Below are 22,780 nucleotides of genomic sequence, written 5' to 3'. Positions count from 1 at the left end.
ACCCATTTTGACCAATTGTTTGGGGTTATAAATGAATGAGAACAATCTCACTTAGGTGCACGTACACACAGAGGCACACATTTTGGATGGATTTTAACTGAGAAGAATGTAATTGATACAGTTGTCTGTAGATGCTTACACAGAGAGCCACATTCAATCCGAATGAAAAAATAAGAAAAAATAAGAAATCCACAATACTTTGAATGAAACTCGTGGAATCACCTGACAGAATGGAGACAAATCTATAAAAACAATGCCAAATTAATGCACGGCCACAAATGTCTGAATTATGATCAGTCATGCACACATTTGTTCATCTTGCATCATTAATGACAAACAACCCCATAACTTCTCCTCTTGCTCTTTAAAAGGTTACTGCCTGCATTTGAATTTGCCTAGTGTGCACATATTTCCATAAACTCATGTATTGTGCATGCAGTTATAAAAAAAGACAGAAAGAAAAAAGAAAAATCAGTGAATGGTCTCTTAAATTATACATTTTAGCACTGAGTGGCTGCACATAAGTGTGTGTGTGAGTGTGTGTGTTTGTGTTGTGTTTGTAAATAAATGATAGGGTCATACCTGCGAGCCACTACACCAAACAACTGGGCAAGCAAACAAAAGCAAAAGCCGTTCGCTAAGTACAAACAACTGCAAAACACATCAAAAAGCAATCGTGCACGTGGCCTTTTCGTGGTCCGATAATTCTCCACAATTTTCTCTGGTGCCCTGATTCTTTCTTTGACATTGTGTGGCAGTGGCAGGGGGTACTGATGTGAAAATCTTAAAAGGATTAGGCGGGCTGGTGTTGCCAGCCAATTGGTGCTTGTCAATCTCGGAGGCCCCCGTGCGTTCAGTCTCTTACGCCTGGTACCAAGCCCCCTTTCTCTCTATCGGTCAGACTTAATGTCTGAAGCTTAAATGGACACACCAGCCTGTCCCCTTGGTGTGACAGGGTGACAGGTGGCAGATCAAGACACCAGGATAGAGAAAGGAGACAGAGTCGGCAAGAAACAGGCGGCTGGAGACGGAGTCAGGAAGGGCCGCGTAGGCAGGGATTAGAAAACAAATGAGAGCGGAGTGACGAGAATGTGGAAACACGCAGACGAATCATACGGGCGGATCTGGCTACTGTCATGCTGCTTAGCTTCTGGTGTCATCTCACTTAAGATTCCCATCCTCGGTTCTTCTTTGGAAGCAGATTGAATTGACAGTGAAATGCGTATTAAATAACAGCACCAGTATTTAATTTGCAGAAACTGGGACAAGAGTCAGCAGAGCAAAATGTAGCAAAAAGAAAAAGAAAAACTGTCTCTGTGTTATAAACAAAAATGGAGAATTATGCTAATACGTTGCAGCAGTGTAAATTGTGGTACACACATTGCATGGGGTTAGGGTTAGGGCCTAGTTAAGCAGTTGGGGTTTTATAGGCAATGGCTGGGCATCTTTCCAAAAGGATCCGATACAGCTCGCTTAGGTTTGAGAGAGAAAGAGAAAGCGAGAAGGGGGTGGTGGGTGGGGGTGTTTGGGTGATAAGAAGCAAAAAGAGAAACTGCTGCCGCCACAGAAGAAGACTGCGCTTTGGATAACGGTTATTATGGGACTCAGGAGTGTCAGACTATTCCTCAGCCTCTTTACATGGGTCAGTTCTTAACAGCACTGGCAACCATCCCAGCCACAGACACACAATGGAGCCATTCCTTGGTCATTACTAGCACACACGTTTCTCCAGCGCACACACACAAAAACACTCATTCACACACATCAAGCCAGCATTTACTCTTAGTAGACGGGAAGGAATAACTGCCGCCCCCCACTCATCTCGGCCTATTTCTGACAGTGTGGTGCGACTTCCTTCGTATCTGGACTACGGATTCAACTTGGACAATGTTGTCATGGCACTCACCTGGTCTCCTGTGAGATGACAGGCGGCGAGGTTCTGCTCCTCAAATGACGGGGCAGAGCGGACGTATTTGAGCCAGCTGTTGCCGGCGGCATCTGGTCCCGTGTCCAGTGCAAACTTCACGTTGCCCATGTCATCCACCACCTGTTGAAAAGCAACAGGTTAGATATTAAAAAATAAAAAACAGACTTTTTCAACGACTATTCAATTGACTTGATTTAATCAAGTGATTTTTAGTGTAGTTATGCAGTTGGTGTGTTTACATGGATTAAATATTTGTGTGTGGGCCAAGGGTTTGATGTCATTTAACTTTAAGGTACACAGAGCTAACATGTCAGTGGGTGTTAGGGCCATCTAACCTTGTCAATCCCAACAACAAGAAGAGGAAAGAGGGAAAAGAGGAGGGAGTACACAAACGGCGGTGTCTTTTACTTGTCTAAAGACTTTCCCTGGCACATATTGATCACCCTTTGTAACCCCTGCAGACCCTTGAGACTCCAAGAGTGGGTTTCATGTTACCTGCTTTCACAGAGAATGAAGGAGGATGGAGGTAGTGGTGGAGCAGGAAGAGGAGGAGCAGAAGAACAGAAGAGGGGCTCATTGTGAAGTGAAGAGTGAGGGGGAAAACCAGGAGCGACTAACCATGCTTTATAGCTTTATAGCTTTATAGCAATGAGAAATAAAGGCTCCCAATCTAAACTGATTCCTGAAGTAAAATGCAAAATAATGACAATTTTGGAAAGACAGCAATTTTGCAATAAAACTCTCATTTCTTTTTATATTAGACAGAAATTTGCGCATATATGAAACAGAACCAGAAATTGCAGGAATCTTTGGTGGTGGAAATTTGTGTTTGCTTGGTGAAGTTGGTCGGTTCTGGGAAATCTGGAGCTGGCAGAAACTACCGGGCTCTTCTCCACATAGCTGATGTGATACTGAGCCTGTGTGAATCCTCCAGGAAGACCTGGCCTGAGACTGAGCAACTCCTCTAATTACAACCACCAATCAGCCTGGCTTGAGTTCAGCCCTGACTTCTAGTATGACACGGTGCACTTTTAATCACAGTCAAATGCCTGCTGAAGGAAATCGAGGTGTGATGGAGAAGAACCAACAAACCCTCTGACATTTTTAGATGTGCAAGGTTCGCGAACTTCTCTAACTGCCTGCTTTTCTAAAGCCATGCTCATGTTTTTTCCCCTCCAGCTCGTAAAGTGTGAAGGCCTATGTTCTTGTTGTTGAATGCACGCGGAAGGTGTATTTTTGTGGGCGGGGGTGCAGGTGCCAAGTCTGGTGAGTAAATATGTAAAGGGTCTGGATGGAGGTGTGGAAGAAACGCCATGTGATGTGCGTGCTTGTACAAATACGGCAACTGTTTTAGGCGAATGCACGTATGCACGGCTAAGGCAACAGCTTCATGTAACAGCATTGCCGTGCTACTTTCAAGCCAAGGTGTGAGTTTACCGAAGTAACTACAGTAACTGCGCCTTCTTTAGAACAATGATGCCTGTTAGCGCCTTGGCTGAAAATACATATTAAAACCTAAAGGTGTTTGAAAACGCCGTTCAGCGAGGCTAGAACGAAAGCTGCAGCTGCTGGTTGTGTGTTGTGTGTTTGTAAGAGTGTGGAAAGAGACAGTTTACTGCAAATCGGTTGCTTCTATGCATTCTCAGATATTCAAAAGCCCTATACATAATCATGTCAACTGAACAAGCCAATGAAAAAATCTTCTCTATTCCTCATGCTCCTCAGATCTACAGCTACTGTCTCCTCACTGTGCACTTTAAAGTCCAAGCACTTGGCCTGACAAAGGCAAGGCCTTCATTTTGTGTGTGAAAGCAGTCAGTGACATGCTCACACACACACACACACACACACACACACACACACACACGCACACGCACGCACACACACACACACACACACACACACACACACACACACACACACACACACACACACACACACACACACACACACACCTAGTCTTCCACCCAATATATTTTCTGCTGCTGGTGGAATCAAAGTGCACTTGTCATGAGATTACAAGGTAGCTGCAACAGGTATCTTAGGTGTTTTATGAACACATGGAGAAAAGCTGTGATCCAGGTGTAGAGTGTGTGCGGTTATTAGTTTATTTTTGGGCACATGTGAACACTGCAATGTCTACATGTTGGGCATAGTTGTATTCATACCCTCTCATTTTGTCGTTCCCCCCCCACACACACACTCTACTACATCACTCTCTCTCTCTCACACACACACACACACAGATCTGATCGTGGATTTAATGAGCAGCAGACCTGTGTGTGTTCCTGTATGTGTGTAGTCTGGGAGGCCTGCTAACACCCTGTCTCGGGGTGGAGGCCTGATTTATAAGGCTTCAAATGAGGGGCAACAGAGAAGGAGAGCCAGAACAAGCTTGCGGCTGATTGTTTGTTTATTTACCTTTACCTTTTTTCACCCATTCAACCTCCTCCATCCACATGTAACATGGAGGAGGAGGAGGAGGAGGACCATCAACTCCACGTGTGAACAAATTTCAACCAAACAAAGCGAGCGAAAAAAAAACTCGGCTACTCAAAGATTTCCCCAAAGCTTCTCTCAGTGATTAGAATGCAGACACTGTAGGTGTAATGATATCAGAAAAAGTCTTTATATTACCAAACCCATCTCCGCTGAATGTATGGTAGCTGTGCCTTAATCTTATCACTCAGTTTTCAGTTCTTCTCATTTGTTCAAAAGGAGAATGAGCTGGTAAATTATTTTGATCTCAACCTCTTAAAGATTCTCTTGAATATCCTTCGATCTTTTACCAAAGATCATACACAATTAACCGGTTTATTGTAAAACCATCTATTTATTGCTTTGGTATTTGTAGATTTTGTAATTATATTTAATCACTGAGATTGTGGAAGTTGTATTCATACAATAATGTATTTTTAAAAGACAAAGATCCATCTTACCTAGTATGTTTGTTCACACATTCATTTACTTCTACATCACTGATATACTGCACTACTCTCACTGAAAACATTTTAAGAAAAGCAATTTCAGAACTTGACCTATACTATGAACAGTATTACAAAATGACTCACTTGACAGCATGCACACACAGACACACACCAACACATTCATGTGCACAGAGACACAATGAGACTTCACTGAAAGAGAAGCAGCTCTAAGTGGACAGGATGCAGAGCAAACTCCACAGGAAGCTCTGATAAGAGCACGACACTTATACCTCTCCTCACAACACAAAGGGGAACCTTTGACAGCTAGGAACCTTTAATGGCTGTCTCGGCATGCCCTCTCCTCCGCCAGTTATATCTGACGGATGTGTGTGCTGCACTGGGCTGAATTAGTGGCGGAAAGTTGCTTGTACGGGTAGACGTTGGTGACAAGGTATATATTATTTTCTGTTTGACGAAGGACAGAAAATGGAAATGGCAGCTCGGAGTGCAGTGGTGATTGTGATTTTGATGTGAGCTTGAGATAGAAGCATGTGAGACATAACTCCTGGGTTATTGTGTGTCTCTGAGGGAATATTTTTACAAAGTGTGATCTTAGTGCTCCGTTGCACACTGATGTGGTGTTCAACGTGTGAACACACCCTTGTTTGCATGCATTTGTATACACGTGTGGTAGAGGACCAAAGAAAATAGAGAAACGTTTGTTTTTGTTTCAAGGTTTTTGGAGGATAGGAGATGAGCGAGCCATACTGATTTGCCATTTTTCAGACCAACAAAACTAACACATTGGTTCCGGTATTAAAGAAGGAACCAGGCAGTTAAGCAGGATCTTTTTCAAAAAAAAGTTAGCTGAAAGATTTCTTTGAATCGAAAGTTACAGCTGTACATGTATTTTTAAATATATAAACAAGGCCATGGTGGATGTAGATAATAGAAGTGGTATAAAGAGAAAGAATTACATATGAACACACACATTAATACACTCTGTTTCACCCTGAGAAAAAGGACAGTCATAGAAACTGAGCAGTGACAGATTGAGTGGCTGTGAAGTGGGCTGCGGAGCTGGTTGTTAGAGGTGTTACAAATTAAGGTGCAGGAAGACTAACAAGAAATAAAGAAGTGTGTGTGTTGGGTGTGTATCCTTTCTGGGTCTGTTTCCAGTTGGGAGGCCTCTTAACATGCACACAAACACACACACACGCACAGACTGGCAGGCTAATAAAGTGGTTGATAGAGTACAGATCATGACAGCTTCCAGTGTGTTTGTGCTCATTCTTATGTGGGTGTGTGTGACTGTGTGTGTGTGTGTGTGTGTGTGTGATGGATGGGGGCCTACGGAGAAGAACCTACCATGCTACATCACTCAGTGATCTAAAAGAGTGTGTCTGTCCATATTTGTGTGCATGTTTATGTGTGCGGACGTAAGAAGTGGAGAGACACAGGAGGAGGTCCTGCCAGTGAGCACCGTCTTACGCTGAAGAAAGAAGACTGGAAGGAATAAAAGAAATTTTTCATATTTTATTAAACTTCAGTGGACTTAAGCTGGGTAAGGATGATCTGTGAGGGAAGTGGAAAAACAAAACAGAAGAGAAGGAGGAAATGAAGAGGTGTGATGAAAAAAAAATATAGCTGTGATTGCATTTCAAGTTACTATTTATAATATCTGTAAAATTGGAACGCTAAATTTGTTGATGTGTTAGCGTGGGAGTTGAAATATTTATTAGTACCCAAATAAACGTTGTAAACAAAATAAATCAATGTTCCTCGTCATAAAAAATTATTTTAAAAAAACAACTATTACTTCTTTATTTGTGTCACCTTTGTCACATTTATACACTTGTCTGTTCTTTTTAACAACAATGTTTACAAATTTCTTATTTTTTTATAATATAAAACATAGAAAACAATCAGGAACACTGTCATCATTTCTCACACAAACTCTTACTGACTGCATTTTGATCCAATAAAAAAATAACAGTAATTATATGAAATCAAATGCTTAAAAATGATAAATTGATAAATTAGAAATAACAAGAAATTAAAAAAAAAAACTAAGTCAGTTAGCTCAAAATGATATTTTCACCAAGCACTGTAACCAACCAGAGAAATGCGCTCTTTTCAGCACGCCTCTGAAATAACATGATCAATGAAGTTGACAGTATTTGTCAAGCATGACTCATTCCTCTTAACCAGAAAAAAATAGTCAGGCCAGAGATTATGTCCAAACAGCACAAATTGATTTCAGCCTTCCACATCTCTACACCACACATTTTCCTTTTTCTCCTAATCTGTCAGAACCACAGCGCCTCATCTTTCCTGTCTTTTCATGCACACGCTGTTCTTAAACAAACAAACAAACACCAATTCACTTGTGCTGAGAAAAAAAAATGTAACAAATAAACAGACGGGCCACGAATGAGCTGGTATAGCTACTAACTGCAGTGACATTCGAACATTATTTAAATGTTTTCTTCAAAACCCATAAATGCATTAAAACACATGTTCAATAACTTAGCAATAAAACTTTGAAATCGGTGAGTCCAAACAAAGAGAGTCAGTGGCAGAGTATTTCATCAGAAGGAGCCCTGCTGTGAGTATAGATTGGACCTTTAAATATAGAGTGAATGTCTAAGTGTGTGTGTGTGTGTGTGAGTGTCTGTAAGGCTTATTACTGATGCTGGTAATCGTACACCTGTGTAGCCATGTCTGGCAGCCTAATGACAGCTAAAAAGGAAACAGGCTGTAAATCCACACACACATACACACTCAGGCTTGCACGGAGTACACACATTTTATTGAGGTAAGAGGCCACGCTGAATATCACATCTTTAGAGTTTGTCTCTGTCAAAGGCACAGGTGAATGCCACTGAAAAAAGTGCGTTTCTGTATTTTGTGCGAGCTTTAGCTGTATCACTAGTAAAATGCATGCATGTGAGGTGTGGCAGTGTGTGCCAGTATGTGTGTGTGTGTGAAGGTGAGTGAAGGCTTGTTAAATGTGACCCATTTTATCTGGCCAGGGCGGCCATCGACATAATTAAAAACTAGGCGGGCAGGCCAGAGAGGGCCTGGGGCCTTGTAAAAGCCATCTGGCTTGTAGTGTGAGTGAGAGTGCGAGCGTGTGTGTCTGCTTGCATTTTGAGTGTCAGAATGTGGACCTGCTCACTAATGAACCGACTTGCTCCTATTAAATCAGCGTCTCTACAATCACCGTCACACAGCTATCATTTGTGGTAAGTCTGCATGTGCGACATTTAAAACATGCCATTAAAAAAAAAAGTCCCAGTGTCCCCAACACTGGTCTGATCACGGTGACGTCAAATCTTTTTCAGTTTCTTGTTTGGCTCTTTACAATAGCTCAATATATATGTAAATATTACCTAATGTAATCTAATGACTAATATATATATATATATATATATATATATATATATATATATATATATATATATATATATATATATATATATATATATATATATATATATATATATAAATAGAGAGAGAGAGAGAGAGAGAGAGAGGGATAGATAGATAGATAGATAGATAGATAGAGATAGAGATATACACAGAGCAGATAAATATGAATTAGTACATTATCAGGAGGTTCAAGAATCAGTTGTATCAGTTATACTGTACTGTACCATACTAATCTATACTATATAGAACTAAGTTTAAACCAGTGTGCTTCTGCTTGTGGCCTTCATCAGGGTCATAGTGACCACAAACCAAAACATGTTGGTCTAGCAATAAAGTTGTTTTATATTCTGCAACTGTTGCTGGAGTTTTGATGTCTTTAGGCGTTTTCCTCCGTGCACCTTGGAAGCAGCTGAAGTTGTGCCAAAAAAACTTCACTCTGCGTCTACTACAGAGGCACATTTTATCATACTGTAAAGTTACAGCAGTTATGACATTGTTTATTTTTGCATTATTGGACTGTCAATCGCAAACAAGTACTTATCATGAAATGCATAACCAATAAATTTAGTTTTACACTTTGATGGGCAACATATCTAACTGGAAGAGAATAGGAGCTTTTTAAGAGTTAAGCCAGTGATAATGCGTCTGCAACTTTAGTGCATTTTTTTTTGTTTTGCATCATGCCACTGTCTCCCTCTGCTCACCCCTGCAGCTTATTTGAATGAGCAGGTTGCCATGTGCAGAGTTGCCATGTTAGAGTAACTTAAAACAGGAAGTGTGCATGTTTTTAAGAGAAGAGGGGCAGTGAGTTTTCGGGCTGGACCTTGTTAATGAAATGGCTTTGTGTTATTTACAGCCCCTTGTTAAAGGCTGAATGAGTGTGTGTGCTTGTGTGTAAATGTGCATGCATGTATACATATATATATATACATATATATATATATATACATATATATATATATATATATATATATATATACATATATATATATATATATATATATATATATATATACATATATATATATATATATATATATATATATATATATATATATATATATATATATATATATATATATATATATATATATATACCTGCATATGTATGCAGGTGTATGTGACTTTTTGCCCGTGTACACGTGTGTTTTATGTCATATGATATGTCCAGCGTATATGTATATGCGCTCGTGTGGGTGCACAGAAGTTCCCATCACACTATGCCTGTTTTACTGTTGCACAGCCTTTTATAGGCAGGTCTTTATGATATGTATTTAGGGCAATTAGTGAGGAGATATATTGGCTCATTATAGAGAAACAGGTGCACCACAAATGGGGAAATATATGAACGGTGCATCAGGGTCACACACTTTGTCGGCGGTGTTTGAAGGATAACAACTAGACTTATGTGTGTGACAAACAGGAGCGCACACACTGAATCAGTTAGAGCCAGACTGAGGAAATGCTTTCTTATAGTGGCCTCTGTCAAAGAAATCATACATTTAATAAAGAATGTTTATAGTGTTTAAAAGTCAGCTACAACAATTGTTAACAGGCTTAAGAAAAACACAAAGTCTGTCCAAATATTTAATAAGAGGAAGGAAGAAAGAGCAAAGTATGTGTTTAGTGGCTGGAAAGAACACACACTGAGCAAAGTGGTTGTTTATTGACTACAATGTCTAATGTTGCCTTTGTCTCAGATTTTATATACAGAATTAGAATAACAGATGTTTTAAAGTGTCATTCATTTGTATTTGTCTTTTAAGTGTTATGCTCTGGATGCTTGTACCTCAAAAATATAGAAAATACATAATATCCTTATAAATCTTTGCCTCTGTCACCAGAACAAGGACATTTGTGAATTTTGCCACAAATTAATTAATTAATTGAACTTAATTAACATCTTTGAAGTATAAGAAATCAGGACATATTACCACCACAAAAACAACAACCAAAAAAGTAGCATAACGTAAAGCTTTAAACATGTTTTTGTGCTTTGTAATCTTAAAAAACTAAAATAAAAACAACCAAAATATTGGTCAAATATTAATGAGAACAGTGATCTCCATATTTAAGCAAATAATATGTATAAGCATTGTTGATCATATTCTTCTTAACGATGGTGATTTTTTTTAAAGTTTCCTTAACAAAAAAAGAAAGTAACTAAATCAGTCAAATCTTATACATCCATGCCAAGAATAATAAGAAATAATAATGAGGAGAGGAAACTGGCATTCAACACTGGCACAACTTGACCTCCATGCTATTGACTGACATCGGAAGCGAAACACAAAATGGGACAATTCCTGGAACTGTGCGCACACAAATAGGGAAGTGCTGTTTAGGACACATTTGCAGAACTTGTAACACTCAATTATTTATTAACACCTAAATAAAGGAGTCCTTCCAAGGTAAGCTCTGGATGAGATTTTCAGCAGATGGTAGTAATAAGAGGTTTTGATAACGGGCAGCAAAAGGAAACTTCCTCGCTATTTGTTTATATAACACTGTGGAGAATGATGAAGGGGAAATGGAAGCAGAGACCAAAGCCACACAGATACAGATACACACTGATAAATCTATTCATTCGTAATCGTGCTCCTAGTGATCCAAACCAGACAATTTCAAGAAGAACCGACAGATTTCTTCCCCTCCTCCCTCCAATTTTTTATTCAGTTGCTGTTCAGTTTCAAATCAGCATTTGTCCTATCTGCTACCTCATTCCTTGAATCTCAGCAAAGCAGATTGACACAAAACAGAAGGCATCACATGTCTCCAACCATCTTCTTTAAATTTCACTTTTGGGAGAAAGCCATTTTAATGCAGCATTGTAGAAAGTTGCTGTGTCCTTGTCTGTAGTGACATCATGTGTTGGCAGACAGCTGAGAAAAGATGAAACACGAACACTAAGATACAATAAACGGTGCTCAAGGTAAAGAGAGCAAGAGATTGACAGACAGCGACACATTGTGCTGTCTCCTTCTCACTGTTGTCAACACCTATAGTCCACCTGGGTTTCTGCAGGAAGCTTGAATTTGAGAGGCCAAATCAGCAAAAATGCATTGTGCAAGATATTAGTGCCCCCTCCCTTCCACAGAAAAGAATAAAAAAAAAAAAAAGCATTTCAGAGCAGCTGGCCAGGACAGCATGTGGCAGAACCCCTGTGTGGCTGCAGGCCTGGGCCTTATTGGAACCATCTGAGCTTAACTTTGGGTTTTCTATAACAACCAGACTCCAATTCCTTCTCTCACCATTAGTGTACGGCCAGGATTTACTCCTCGGTCTGATGACCCGAGATTAAAAGATTTGCTTGAAAATCAAATATTTACAATTAAATGACTCAATAAAAACAAAAGCCTCATCACTTCAACACAATACTCCATTTTGCTAGAACGACTTTTAGCCAACGTCTTTTTCAAATTAAAGAAAAAAAGAAAGAAAGGGCAGATGTGTCAGCTTAACGAAAATGTATTTTTCTGTGTCCAAATCCAAATGTGTCAACTTTTGCTGTTTTAAAGCAACCAAACTTTAGTTTTCTGCTCACTGCATTTTATATGATATTAAAAATGTATTTTTGAGCCAACAACTTTTGGTACCTAAAGCTTTTTCACATTACTCCATATAAATAAAAATGCAAAGCCTTGTTTTATCATTTTAAAAAAATGTGCTTCTATGACAGGAAAACGTGAAAAGAGTGGATACAACTTTATTATTACTATCAAATTATAGTTTAAAAAAAAGCAGCTCTGACTTATAAACTCACTGGCTTCAGGCTGTGAATTTTTATATTGCAAAGTACTTCAAATTGCATTCAGGCACAAAATAAAAACAAAAGCAAAGAAGAATAAAATTAACTGAGGTTAACTTGCCAAAAAAATACAGATTTTACATTTGCTAGAACAAGCCAGTGATAGGCAGCTTTATTCTCTTTCCTCTGCCAATATATTTAAAATCCGCTCTTTTCCTACTTGTTGTAAAAAAAAGAGAAAGAAAAGTGAAAAAACCCCACTGCACTTATGCTCTCTCGACTTCCGTGTCTGGCAGTTGTGAGGCACAGAATGCCCACTAGGATTAGCTGTAGGCATAGAGGCATAAATGATGCTATGAGACGTGTTGCTCTCCTCATAGAGGATTAGATGAATATCTGGCTATTCTCATCTCTGCCACGGACTGATTTAATGTGTGTGTTCTCGTCAGCGCTCTCTGTGTGGCTGCTTGAGTGTGTGTCTCAGTCCAACACTAGCTTCTACGTCACGTTACACACATGTAGAGCCCAGTGCTCCCCTCTTTTTCCCCGAAACCGGGGGCTGAGACTAGCCAGGACATGAAGGCCAATAAAGCTTTCTCTCTCTGAGTGTTGGACCTGCTGGCAAGAAACAGAGGAAAAGACCCATTTCACTGTTGTGTAAACCATTGTTTCATTTCCACACGTCTCTCTCCCTCTTTCTGCTCTGATATTTCACAGGATTTTTTGGCTCCCGTTCAAGTGCGAACACAATACGGCTATTGAGATCACGGTTAGCACCTCTCGGCCTGCATTGAATTCTGTGCTAGCTTTAGCACCCGCAGCCACCACCTCATGCTCAAAGCACTATAACAACTTCTTTCTTTTCTTTGCAAACCCTTAATTTGGATTTTGACCCAAGATGCAGCACCAGCAGACTCAGTGCCTGATATCTCATCTCACTATCTTAACCTTCGCCCTAACTCTTTTTCTGGCGGGGCCCCCAGTGTGCAGGTAATGGATCCTGCTCGAGCATCTCCACCCAGAGGCCCATATATCTAACTTTTAATTAAGAACGCTCATCCCTTAACCCAAGAGAAAAGGAAACGGTCAAATCAGCTGCGGGCAGCGGTCTGTGGTGCAGAAGGGTCCTGCAGTCATCTGGTTCGTGTTAGACACAATATTAACAGTGTGTCAGTTATCTGCCTTTTAATGTATGATGGGATATATGGAGGAAGAGATGGATGGATATGGGCCCCCCTCAGAGAACCTAATGCCTAAACAGGCACATTAGGGTGATTGAGGCACATGGAGTAAATGGGGCCCAGAATGGGAGACTTTGAAGTTATTTATAACTGAGGGGATGTTTCCAGGAAACACAAATAAAAATAAAATTGTCCGTCACAAAAAGATTTTGTTAAACAAAAGCAATTTGAAGATGTTGACCTTTAACACTAGATAACAGTTTTCTACTTCCTAAGAACAGATGTATCAAAAGATTAAACAACAATGAACATGGACTACCCATCGGAGAAATGAAAAGCTATCGCAAACCACACGTGACAAAAAATTCTAAACAAGCAGGCTGTTTTGGAGATAGAAAAAAAGGACGGTAGGAAGAAATGAGGAGATAAATGAGAAGGAAGAGCGGCTGCTGACATGAGCCCTCTCCTCTCTGTCAGATAAGAGATAACAGGGCAGCCAGTGTTTAGACACACCATTAGTAGTGTCATTAATCACACACACACACACACATATATTCACACACAGAGGGAGTGTGGAGATGGAGGAGGAGGACACACTGAAAAAAATATGTTGTTGGATTTACTTAATTCAATGGTGGACATTTGTTGCACACAGATGTTTTGCTTTGGCAGCAACTTAAACAATTGAGTTAAATTAACACAATTTATTCATGTTCAATAAACCTGTGCAATTTGTGTTGATAAAATGTGACTTAAACATGTTTTGATGAAGTAATTTGAGCTCTTGGAATATTTTAATCCTTCACAATTTTTTCACTTTATCCCAACACCATTCAATAACTTTTACCCAATACTACTTGGTCACTTAAATACTACATGTTATCTTCAAATTACATTTTGCTATTATATTCTAGTATCAAATACACAATTTTCAAATGGAGGCCTTATAACAGATTGTATTGTTCTCTTCCAAGATGGTTGCTGGCATCCACCAGTAACCTTTAAAAACAAAATGTCTAATTTCACTGCATTGACAGAAGGTAAAGAATTAAACTGACATTACTCCTCCACTGAATCTACATAAATCAACAGTTAAATAATGTCAGTTCTTCCGTGTTCTCTGGAATCAATCACAGCAAAGAAATTAGACTGTTTCTTTTGAAAAATGTTACAGGACAATACAAAACATTCTATTTAAGGCCTCTGACGTCAAGATTCAGTTAAACAACAATTATAACTAAACAATTTGAGGAAATGTTAGTTTCCATTAACATTAAATTAGGTTACTGAATTGGCAAACACCTTCCTATTAACATTACCCATTTTACCCCAATAACTAAAGAAATTAGCACTTGCAGGTCAAAACCTTTATTCAAGAGACGCAAAAATAACATTGATACAGTGACTGTCAAAAATTACAGCACTGATCATACTGTGACATCTTGGTTCAAAACAGCACACTTAGAAATATTCAACGTTCTTTACTTCAACTGAATGAAACTGAAAATACCATTTCACACGACCCATATGGGATATTTAGACTGTATAACTGTTCACGCTACATCTCTTCACTAGTAAAAGAAAGAAAAAATACAAACAGAAATTGAAAAATGCTGCCAAACAGACAAACAGAGAACTTGTACAGAGCAAAAGGAAAAACAAACAACAACAACAAAAACGGCTTGTCCTCATGGCAGTTGCAGAGTATATAAAAATGAACCCTGCGATCTGCTCCTGGAATTGAGCTTCAAAAATGCAGCAGAACAAGTGTGAGATTTAAATGTCCTCTCACCTAGAGCTGATCACCTTGCATGCATAACAGTGAGCTTTCCTTGCAGGAGCAGTTTTGTCTTAGTTGTGAGCTTTTCTTGAGAGCTGAGTTGCATCCAACTCCATTACCACCCAATGAATCACCTCAAAAGTGTAGCAGAGTTGTGATGGGTAACTCATATTGAAGGAATAAAAAAGGTCCAAACAGCATGGCTACTGCAAAGGTCACGTTATCCAGATCTTGAAGAACTACTATACCCTCGATGATGATGCCAACATCAGAAAAGTCATTGCCTGGCGCATCTCTGGAGACAGATGTTCATTGTGGTTTTCTCAATCTGTGCAGTGGCCTCAGTCAAGTCCTGGTTAAACACAAAACATTTTTTTAAGATTCCCTTTTAAACTCATCTCTTTTGAATCTACCAGTTCTAATGTTAGAGTAATTTAAACCATAGTAAATAGCTATAGCCAAAGAGTGGCCTGCCATGCTGCCATTCATGGTCTAACAGAGTTTCTAAGAGAGAGTGAAAAACATAATAATTTCAAATGCTTTACATTAGTTTTTGTTAGAAAGACACCAGCCCATCAGAAATCCAGGTTATGTCACTCAGAAGATGTTAGAATTTAGACTTTCAGCCCCACAATTTGGTTAGCTGTTGGTCAGTTGGTCTTTTTTTTTTTTTCAAACAAAAGCTAATGTAAATACTGGTGGGATTTTCCTTTGTTCACTAGAATGACAAATTTAAAGTTTTTTCACACTGATGTGACCCCTAATACAGGGGTAGGGGTGGGGCCTCAAGGGCCGGCGGCCGAGTTCACTACTAGGCCTCATGTGAACTTCAAATTATTAAAGAGGACTACTGGTCCTAACCAGTCCAATGAGGATCAAGTGGATAACTAAATGCATTTTAAAATGTTGCAAAGCCACAGTCTACTCATAAAACACTCACCATGAACTCCTGCACCAAGATATTGCAATTGTCTTTCACACAGATGCGGAGCACTTTGATGAGACTCCCTTTGAGCATTAATGTCATCCTAAAGTATTATAACAAAGAAAACAGAGATTTGTGAACTTTTCAGTAGCACAGAAGAAAATGATCCCAGACAAAAACTTGACTTTTTAAACCAGTCAACATGCAACACCAGCATCTACAAAGCAATATCAAAAGTTCCTGTTTGACATCAACTTTATGGATATATAGTTTCCAGAACATTTATTTTTTAAAAAAGATAATTTTTTCTCAGTGGGCCAGTAAATGCATGACAAAAAAGAATGGCATCCTTTCAGTGGAATCAGTACTCACAGGTAATAGTTGACTGTTTCAATGGATGCAGCATAAAAATCTTTTACTGACCTAATGCAATACATATACACTTTGTAGTTAAAGAATTTTAAAGTTCTTACTGTCATCATGGCAGCTACATCCTTTAGCTTTGTGCCCTGTTCCCCCGATCACTTTGCAAACACTTTCAGCAGACTGTCAGAGAGAAACTCAGCTCCGTCAGAAACCTTGACTGTAAAGGCATGGTTGGGATGCACTGGAATGCTGCATTTTATCTGAAATAACATTTTGAAATTTTGAAATAACAGCAGGCACTGTGCTTGGTTAATCAGTAATGTTTTGTTGAATAAAAACTGTGTTTCCAGATCTTATGGGATTAAAAAAATCCAAAGATGTTTGTTTCTGATTTGCAACCCAAGAACCCACAAGTTACAACCTCATTTTAGTTCAAGTGTGCATTAATGTGAGTCCAGTAATCACCTTTCTGACAATACATACAGGTATAAGTTAAACCTATGGCAGATTTTGGATTTCTCAGTTGTATTAATAGGGTGGTCTATTTGAGTATGCATGCACCTAATAATTATACAAAACCTATTATAATTAAGTTACAGAAACCTTAAGCGAAAATAGAATATACTTTCTTACCATAACACCTTGAACCCACAATCCATCAGCTGACTCCTGGTGAAATGCAGAATAGATGTGGTCTCTCAATGTGCAGCAAAAAAAACAAAAAGAAAAGGACAGCAGGTGAGGGCAGGAGGGGTAGGGATGTAAGCTAGCATAATGCCGCTAATGATATTAGCTAAAGCTGTTCAATGTCCAAAATCTCACTAACACCACGGTGCAGTAAATACACAATGTAACTGAAGAGTCAGTTGGCAAATCTATTCACACAGAAAACCAAATTATGTTATGAGTGCCTCATAATTAGGTTTAATGTGATATTACGGCTCTTGTGCCAAAGACAAATTCAAATGAAAAAGCGCCAATTCTTTGACAACAGATAAAACAGCAAATAAGCTAATGGCTCTTTTTTAGCATGTTACATGGCGACACTCTAGACGTTTAACTACATTTGGCTGAAATATGGTAAATATTAATTCAAAAAATCAAGACATACCAAAAACGTAGAGTTGGCTACTCGACTTGACTGAGATGGATGCCTTTTTTGAACCACGATCCAAAGCCCGCGAGATGAAATCACGCGTGGTTTCACGAGATTTAACGTTGCTATCTTATTGACTTACTTCACCTGAACATGATATGAACAATTTAATACACCCTTTCTGCATATCATGTAGTTTTTACACTATATAGTTACATTTATCTTTAAAACATGAGGTAATTGTGTTAAATACATGCAAGATGCTTACATAAATCCAAGAGATGGCCAGTCCCTTTTTTTCAGTGCAGGAGGAGGACACAGAGTATCGCTTAATTACTGCTTCCAGGATGTAAGATCGCATACTTTTCTTTTAGAGCTCAAGACTTACAACAAAGCACGCGCACACACACACACACACACTGAACACCAAAAAGCCAACTAGCATCAACAATTAAAAGGCAGTATGCAGTGACTGCAGAGATTTGATGTCCATATTTATACTAAAACGTAGTGTTTAAAAAAAAAAAAAATTATTCATTTCATTGCAGAGAAATAAATGACATGAAATACTGAATGCAGTGGCTGTTTGATGCACAGAGTTTGGCTCGGTACAGAAGGGTCATGAGGGACAGAGAAAGGGCGCAGGCCCAACTTTAACTCCCACCTGGAAACTTCTCATTAAAGCTTAAACGGCCCACGGCGTCCGAGTCTCCATTAAAATCACACCAGCAAATAACAATGACTTTCAAACTATCCTTTGACTAATAATGCTGTCATTACAAGTTACTTGTGGCATTGCAAAGACCAAAAAAAAAAACTTTTTGGAGTAGTCTGAGGCTCCCCGTGGTCACATTAAAAGCTAAGGCATAATTTGGCCATTCACTAACAACTCTTGGAGAATGCTTCCCTAAAGGAACACAATCAGGCATAATTGGCCAATCACCAGTGGGAACAAACACAACAGTATACCTCACACAGTGTAGCTGTTTGAGACAGTGCACGAACACAAGACCTCAAACAAAAAATAAAAGACAAAAAAGGCCACAATCTGGTCTTACAGTTATGGCATTGCTTAAAAAATTATATACATTATGTATTTTGTTGTTAAGGAAATATATATTGATTAAAAGGTCCAATCAGTAAGAAATGTCATATACATGTGCAAAGATTTTAGGAATTATCACACATGTAAAGATGTTTGCAGAGTTTGTTTTTTGTCAATCACTCGCAGGTTAATGCGTGTATGTTCAAGATTTTGCAAACCACTTTCAGTGTGGTAGCATGTTTGTGATGATAAGGTGACCCTTTTTATTTCACTGATGATGATTGAATTCCCCTGTAATTTATTTCCACTCAGTCAGATGCTGCGATAAAGGGATGGAAATATGGTTTTCTTAATTTATCCTCTGTCATTTGTCCCCTGTAATTCCAAATATTCTGGTTTCCTTCATAAGAAACCTTCAGTTGTTCCATGAGTGTTGAATACATTTTTATTTTATTTTTTTAGATTTTACATCTGATTTCTTTTGACAGATTTTAACAGATTCCAATCATTTTTTTAAAGCCAGGTTTTAAACGTATTGCTGCTCATCACAAAACTACTGATCATTTTGTGCGTGCTTTGGGACCATTATTCACTCATAAACAGCACATCCAAAATCTATTTTTTATTAATGCAGTTCAGTTTTCTTCAGCTTAGTTCGAGGCCTTTTCTTTCATTTTCAGGCTCAGGAAATCAATCACGTGTCCTTCGCCTCCAGTTGATTACTGTAACGTACTGCACTCCAGAATCAGTAAGAAGACAGCTTACAGTTCGAACAGAACTGCTGTTGTTTGGCTTGTATCTTGTTCCAAGATACGTGACAACATTAGTTTAGCTCTTAGTTAGCCCTTTCTGTCATTACCAGTGGAATCTAGACTACATTCTAATATTTTATTTATATCTGTTATCCTTTAACTCTTCAGCATCCTGATCGTTGCTTAATATCCTCTGTTAGGAACCTGCTGTCTGACTCTCTCAATTTGACCAATGACTATAATTATTAGTGTAGTTGCTGTTTAATTTATGTAAAATAAACGGCAAATTTCACAGTTTTCATTCCTGAATAGCATTAAAATTTGGAGATATGAGGCTTTCCCCTGTGACTTTTACTCAACAATAAAATCTACTGCCAGTGAATAGAAGCTGATCAATAACACTAAGGACACCTAAGGTGCAACAGGTCATCTCTCAGCACTTAGACATCATTATCTATTATTGACTGACTATTGATCAGTTCAGCTAAGAGAAGTCAATATAGGCATATAAACTCTTAATTTTATAGACTTTGTTAAGTGAATAGAATGCATTTTAATTTTATGGCATAATAGATAAGGAAATTTTCACCCTTAAAAAAATGCATTGTGTAAAAATATTTATTTCAGTCTCTGGAAATGTAGTTGTTTTTTTTTACTCTTAGTACTGTTGGTAGCATTTCAGTACTTGAGGGCATGATAAACCTGCAATTTTGCATGTATTCTGTAACCACAATAAAACGAACAAAATGGATTTTCATTTGTCTGAATGTGGGCTTGAGCTTGTTAGTTGTACTAATTACTCCAAACAGCAAATTGGATCTTTTAAGCCTGAGGGGTGTATTCACTGTGACCTCCCCGTGTGCTTGAGCTCAGTAGTCCTGGGAGGTATTTAGGAGGTAAACATGTTGACTGCACCTCCACCCCGCAATGCTACCATCCATTTACTTTCCCACATGTGCAATTAACGAGCCACTAGCTAATTTGGGGTCTGTGCATATATGCAAATGAAAGACAAACAAAAGGGAACGGGTGATGGATGACAAGAAAGGGGGCTTTGAAAGGGCTCGCATAGGACACTTAGCACTGCAACACTAATTAAAAAGCCATGGCACTGAGCGCACGAAGGTAACTCATTAGCTGCAACCTGCTTCTGTGCCACACGGTGCACTGAGTGCTAATGCTAGCTAGCTGTGAAAGAAGGAAAGCCACATAAAGAAAAAGGAGAAAAACAGTAAGAGAATGATAGACATGGGCATTGTGGTGCACTGAGGTGTCCATGTGGGCATATAAGCCAAGCCAAATGAGCTTGGTTACAATAGCCTTCCTGTGCTATTGCCCATTAGTTTAGTGCAGGGGGTTTCAAGCTGAAGAAAGGTTACCATAAGCATGGCAATTAGGGCTATAATAGGATAAACAACAACCTGGCCAATGGGGGGAGTGAAGCAGAACACAGAATGATTACAGAAGGTGGGTGACTTTAGCTATATTGATCTGTGGCACTGTGGTGGAGGGAGCTGAAAGTGGCACCCTCTGAGCCTGCATGGCTTCTTTACTCAGTGCAGATAATGCCATCAGTGTCCAAATGAAAACTCAGGCATAGACAGATTTTCACACACTTCTCATTCTCTCGTACCTGCACACAGACGCACATTCACTTTGTATAGGCATGCAATTTGTGCTACACGTGCTATATGTGAGTAGGGATGGGTATCGAAAACCGGTTCTTGTTGAGAACCGGTTCCCACTGTTTCAATTCCTTGGAATTGTTTGCCATTTTTGCAAACGATTCCCTTATCGATTCCAGTCGCCCCAAATGACATCACCACGTTGCGGAGCGTCATTAACCTGGCAGGAAACACGGCGCCTCAAAACTTTGGTTATACTTTACGAGAACGGTTGACAACAGGGCAACTTGCAATACTTTCTAAGTAGATATTTCATTTAAGGGAGGAAACACTAAGAATATGCAAAAGCATTTGCTCACAAAACACGCGATGACCTTAAATGAATGTCGTGTTTTTAATTCGCTCCGGACTCGTGAATCTCAACCCAGCAGCAGCGGTAATGTTTGCACGTCCTCTCCCGTTAATGCGGCAGGTAAATAATCAACTAACAGTGCATATTATGTTAGCATGATCTGCCTTATTACAAAATCTGCCATTACTGTGCATTTAGGTGACCATGATGAGAGAGACAGAGTCTGGCTGGCTCAGATGCTGGCAGTTCTCGCTGCAGTCTACCGGTAGCGTCTCCTTTCAGGCCAGGATAGACGAATGTCACCGAGCAGCAGTGTTGGGACTAACGCGTTATTAAGTAACGCGTTACAGTAACTACGTTATTATTGTGGTAACGAGCACGGTAACTAGTTATTATGCCAAAACCAGGAACGCGTTACTCGTTACTGGGATTTAGATAGGCTCGTTATTCGTTACTTGTGTGGTGGCTATCGCGGAGCTTCCACAGATTCAATAATATTAGCAAGTGGTGGAAGCCAGCAAGTGGATGAAGAAAAAGGGAGGCAGGAGGAGAGACCCGAAGCGGCCGCTGGTCCGAGAGTGTCAGGTGAACTGAACTTCAGGTAAGAAGTTATAACCTGCAGTCCATCTGGGTCAGATATGAACCAAGTTTAGGTGGAGTTTATTTTAGTTATGCTGACTTTTTCGTACTGCGTGCTAGCTAGCATGACGGAGTTTCTATACAGCTGGGTGGGTGATACTGATGTTGAACTTTATTTTGTTCATAAGGTTAATTATTAGAGTTGCCAACCGTCCCGTAAAAAACGGAATCGTCTCGTATTCAGAGAAAATATTAAGCGTTTTGTATTGAGGTGAAAAGGAACAGTTTGTCCCGGACTTCAGCTACAATGAAAAAGACACAAAGCTGGAGTTATTCTGTGTTTACGCCGCACAGCTGCCTCTTCTTCTCTCATCCTCTCACCCTCCCTCTCCTGTTTCTACTTCAATCATGAAACTGATCAATGATCAGCTGATCGGCTTTTCTCTCTTGTTTGTTTATCGCCCACTTTGCGCCAGAAAGAGGAAACCAGCGGATGTCGCGGTAAACAACAGCAGCACTTTTAAGCTTGATCAGCTGTTGTTAGAATTTATTTAATATTAATTTCTAGTATCAGCTGATGTTTGCTGGAGCCACAGCTGTAAACCTGCTGGTTATGATATTGGTTTGGTTATGTGATGAGAGGGAAACATGAAGATGAAACCAGGAGATGTCCTTACTGAATCATCAGAGCTGAACAGGTGATGGAGAAACAGGTTTACCTTTTAGGTGACATGAATGAGTTGAAGGGAAGTTATGAACTGTTTCTGAGAGACTAATAACACCAGGATCCTTTTCTAAGCAGCTGACAGCTGGTAACTGTGCAGGGGCGGGTCTACCAAAGTGTTGCCAGGGGTCCATGTAGGGCATTAAAAGGGAAAGGGGGGGCACAAAGAAATACTTTCTTATTCTCATTTAAAATGTCTCACTTTAAAAAAAAATAATTATCTGAGTCTTGCAACAAACAATTGATAGATTGATACATATATACCATCAGAACAGTGTACATCACTGTCACAACAGTGTTTATTTTCATTCAAAGGCT

At 39.3% G+C, this 22,780-nt stretch overlaps 1 protein-coding gene and 1 long non-coding RNA gene across 8 annotated transcripts in view; both read right to left on the bottom strand.

Moving 5' to 3' along the window:
- The window catches only part of prdm16 (PR domain containing 16), a 174,913-nt gene that overhangs the window by 17,910 nt on the left and 134,223 nt on the right, over positions 1-22,780 (bottom strand). For all 6 annotated transcript variants that reach the window (XM_080899265.1, XM_080899264.1, XM_080899266.1 and 3 more), the window contains exon 4: positions 1,907-2,047. In XM_080899265.1, coding sequence (XP_080755391.1) covers positions 1,907-2,047 — 141 coding nt within the window. The remainder of the gene's footprint in view (positions 1-1,906; positions 2,048-22,780) is intronic.
- On the bottom strand, positions 13,827-17,667 carry LOC308407547. 2 transcript variants are annotated; one of them, XR_013973685.1, is made up of 4 exons: positions 16,923-17,667; positions 16,397-16,549; positions 15,939-16,026; positions 13,827-15,350 (listed from the first exon to the last, which is right to left on the bottom strand). It is a non-coding gene; the product is annotated as an uncharacterized lncRNA (long non-coding RNA). The 2 variants fall into 2 exon arrangements; XR_013973684.1 differs by having other exon boundaries at positions 16,397-17,667.

This window comes from Rhamphochromis sp. 'chilingali' (genome assembly GCF_963969265.1).
Source record: "Rhamphochromis sp. 'chilingali' genome assembly, chromosome: 12".
Taxonomy (NCBI): Eukaryota; Metazoa; Chordata; class Actinopteri; order Cichliformes; family Cichlidae; genus Rhamphochromis; species Rhamphochromis sp. 'chilingali'.
This window is presented reverse-complemented; position numbering and strand designations above follow the sequence as displayed.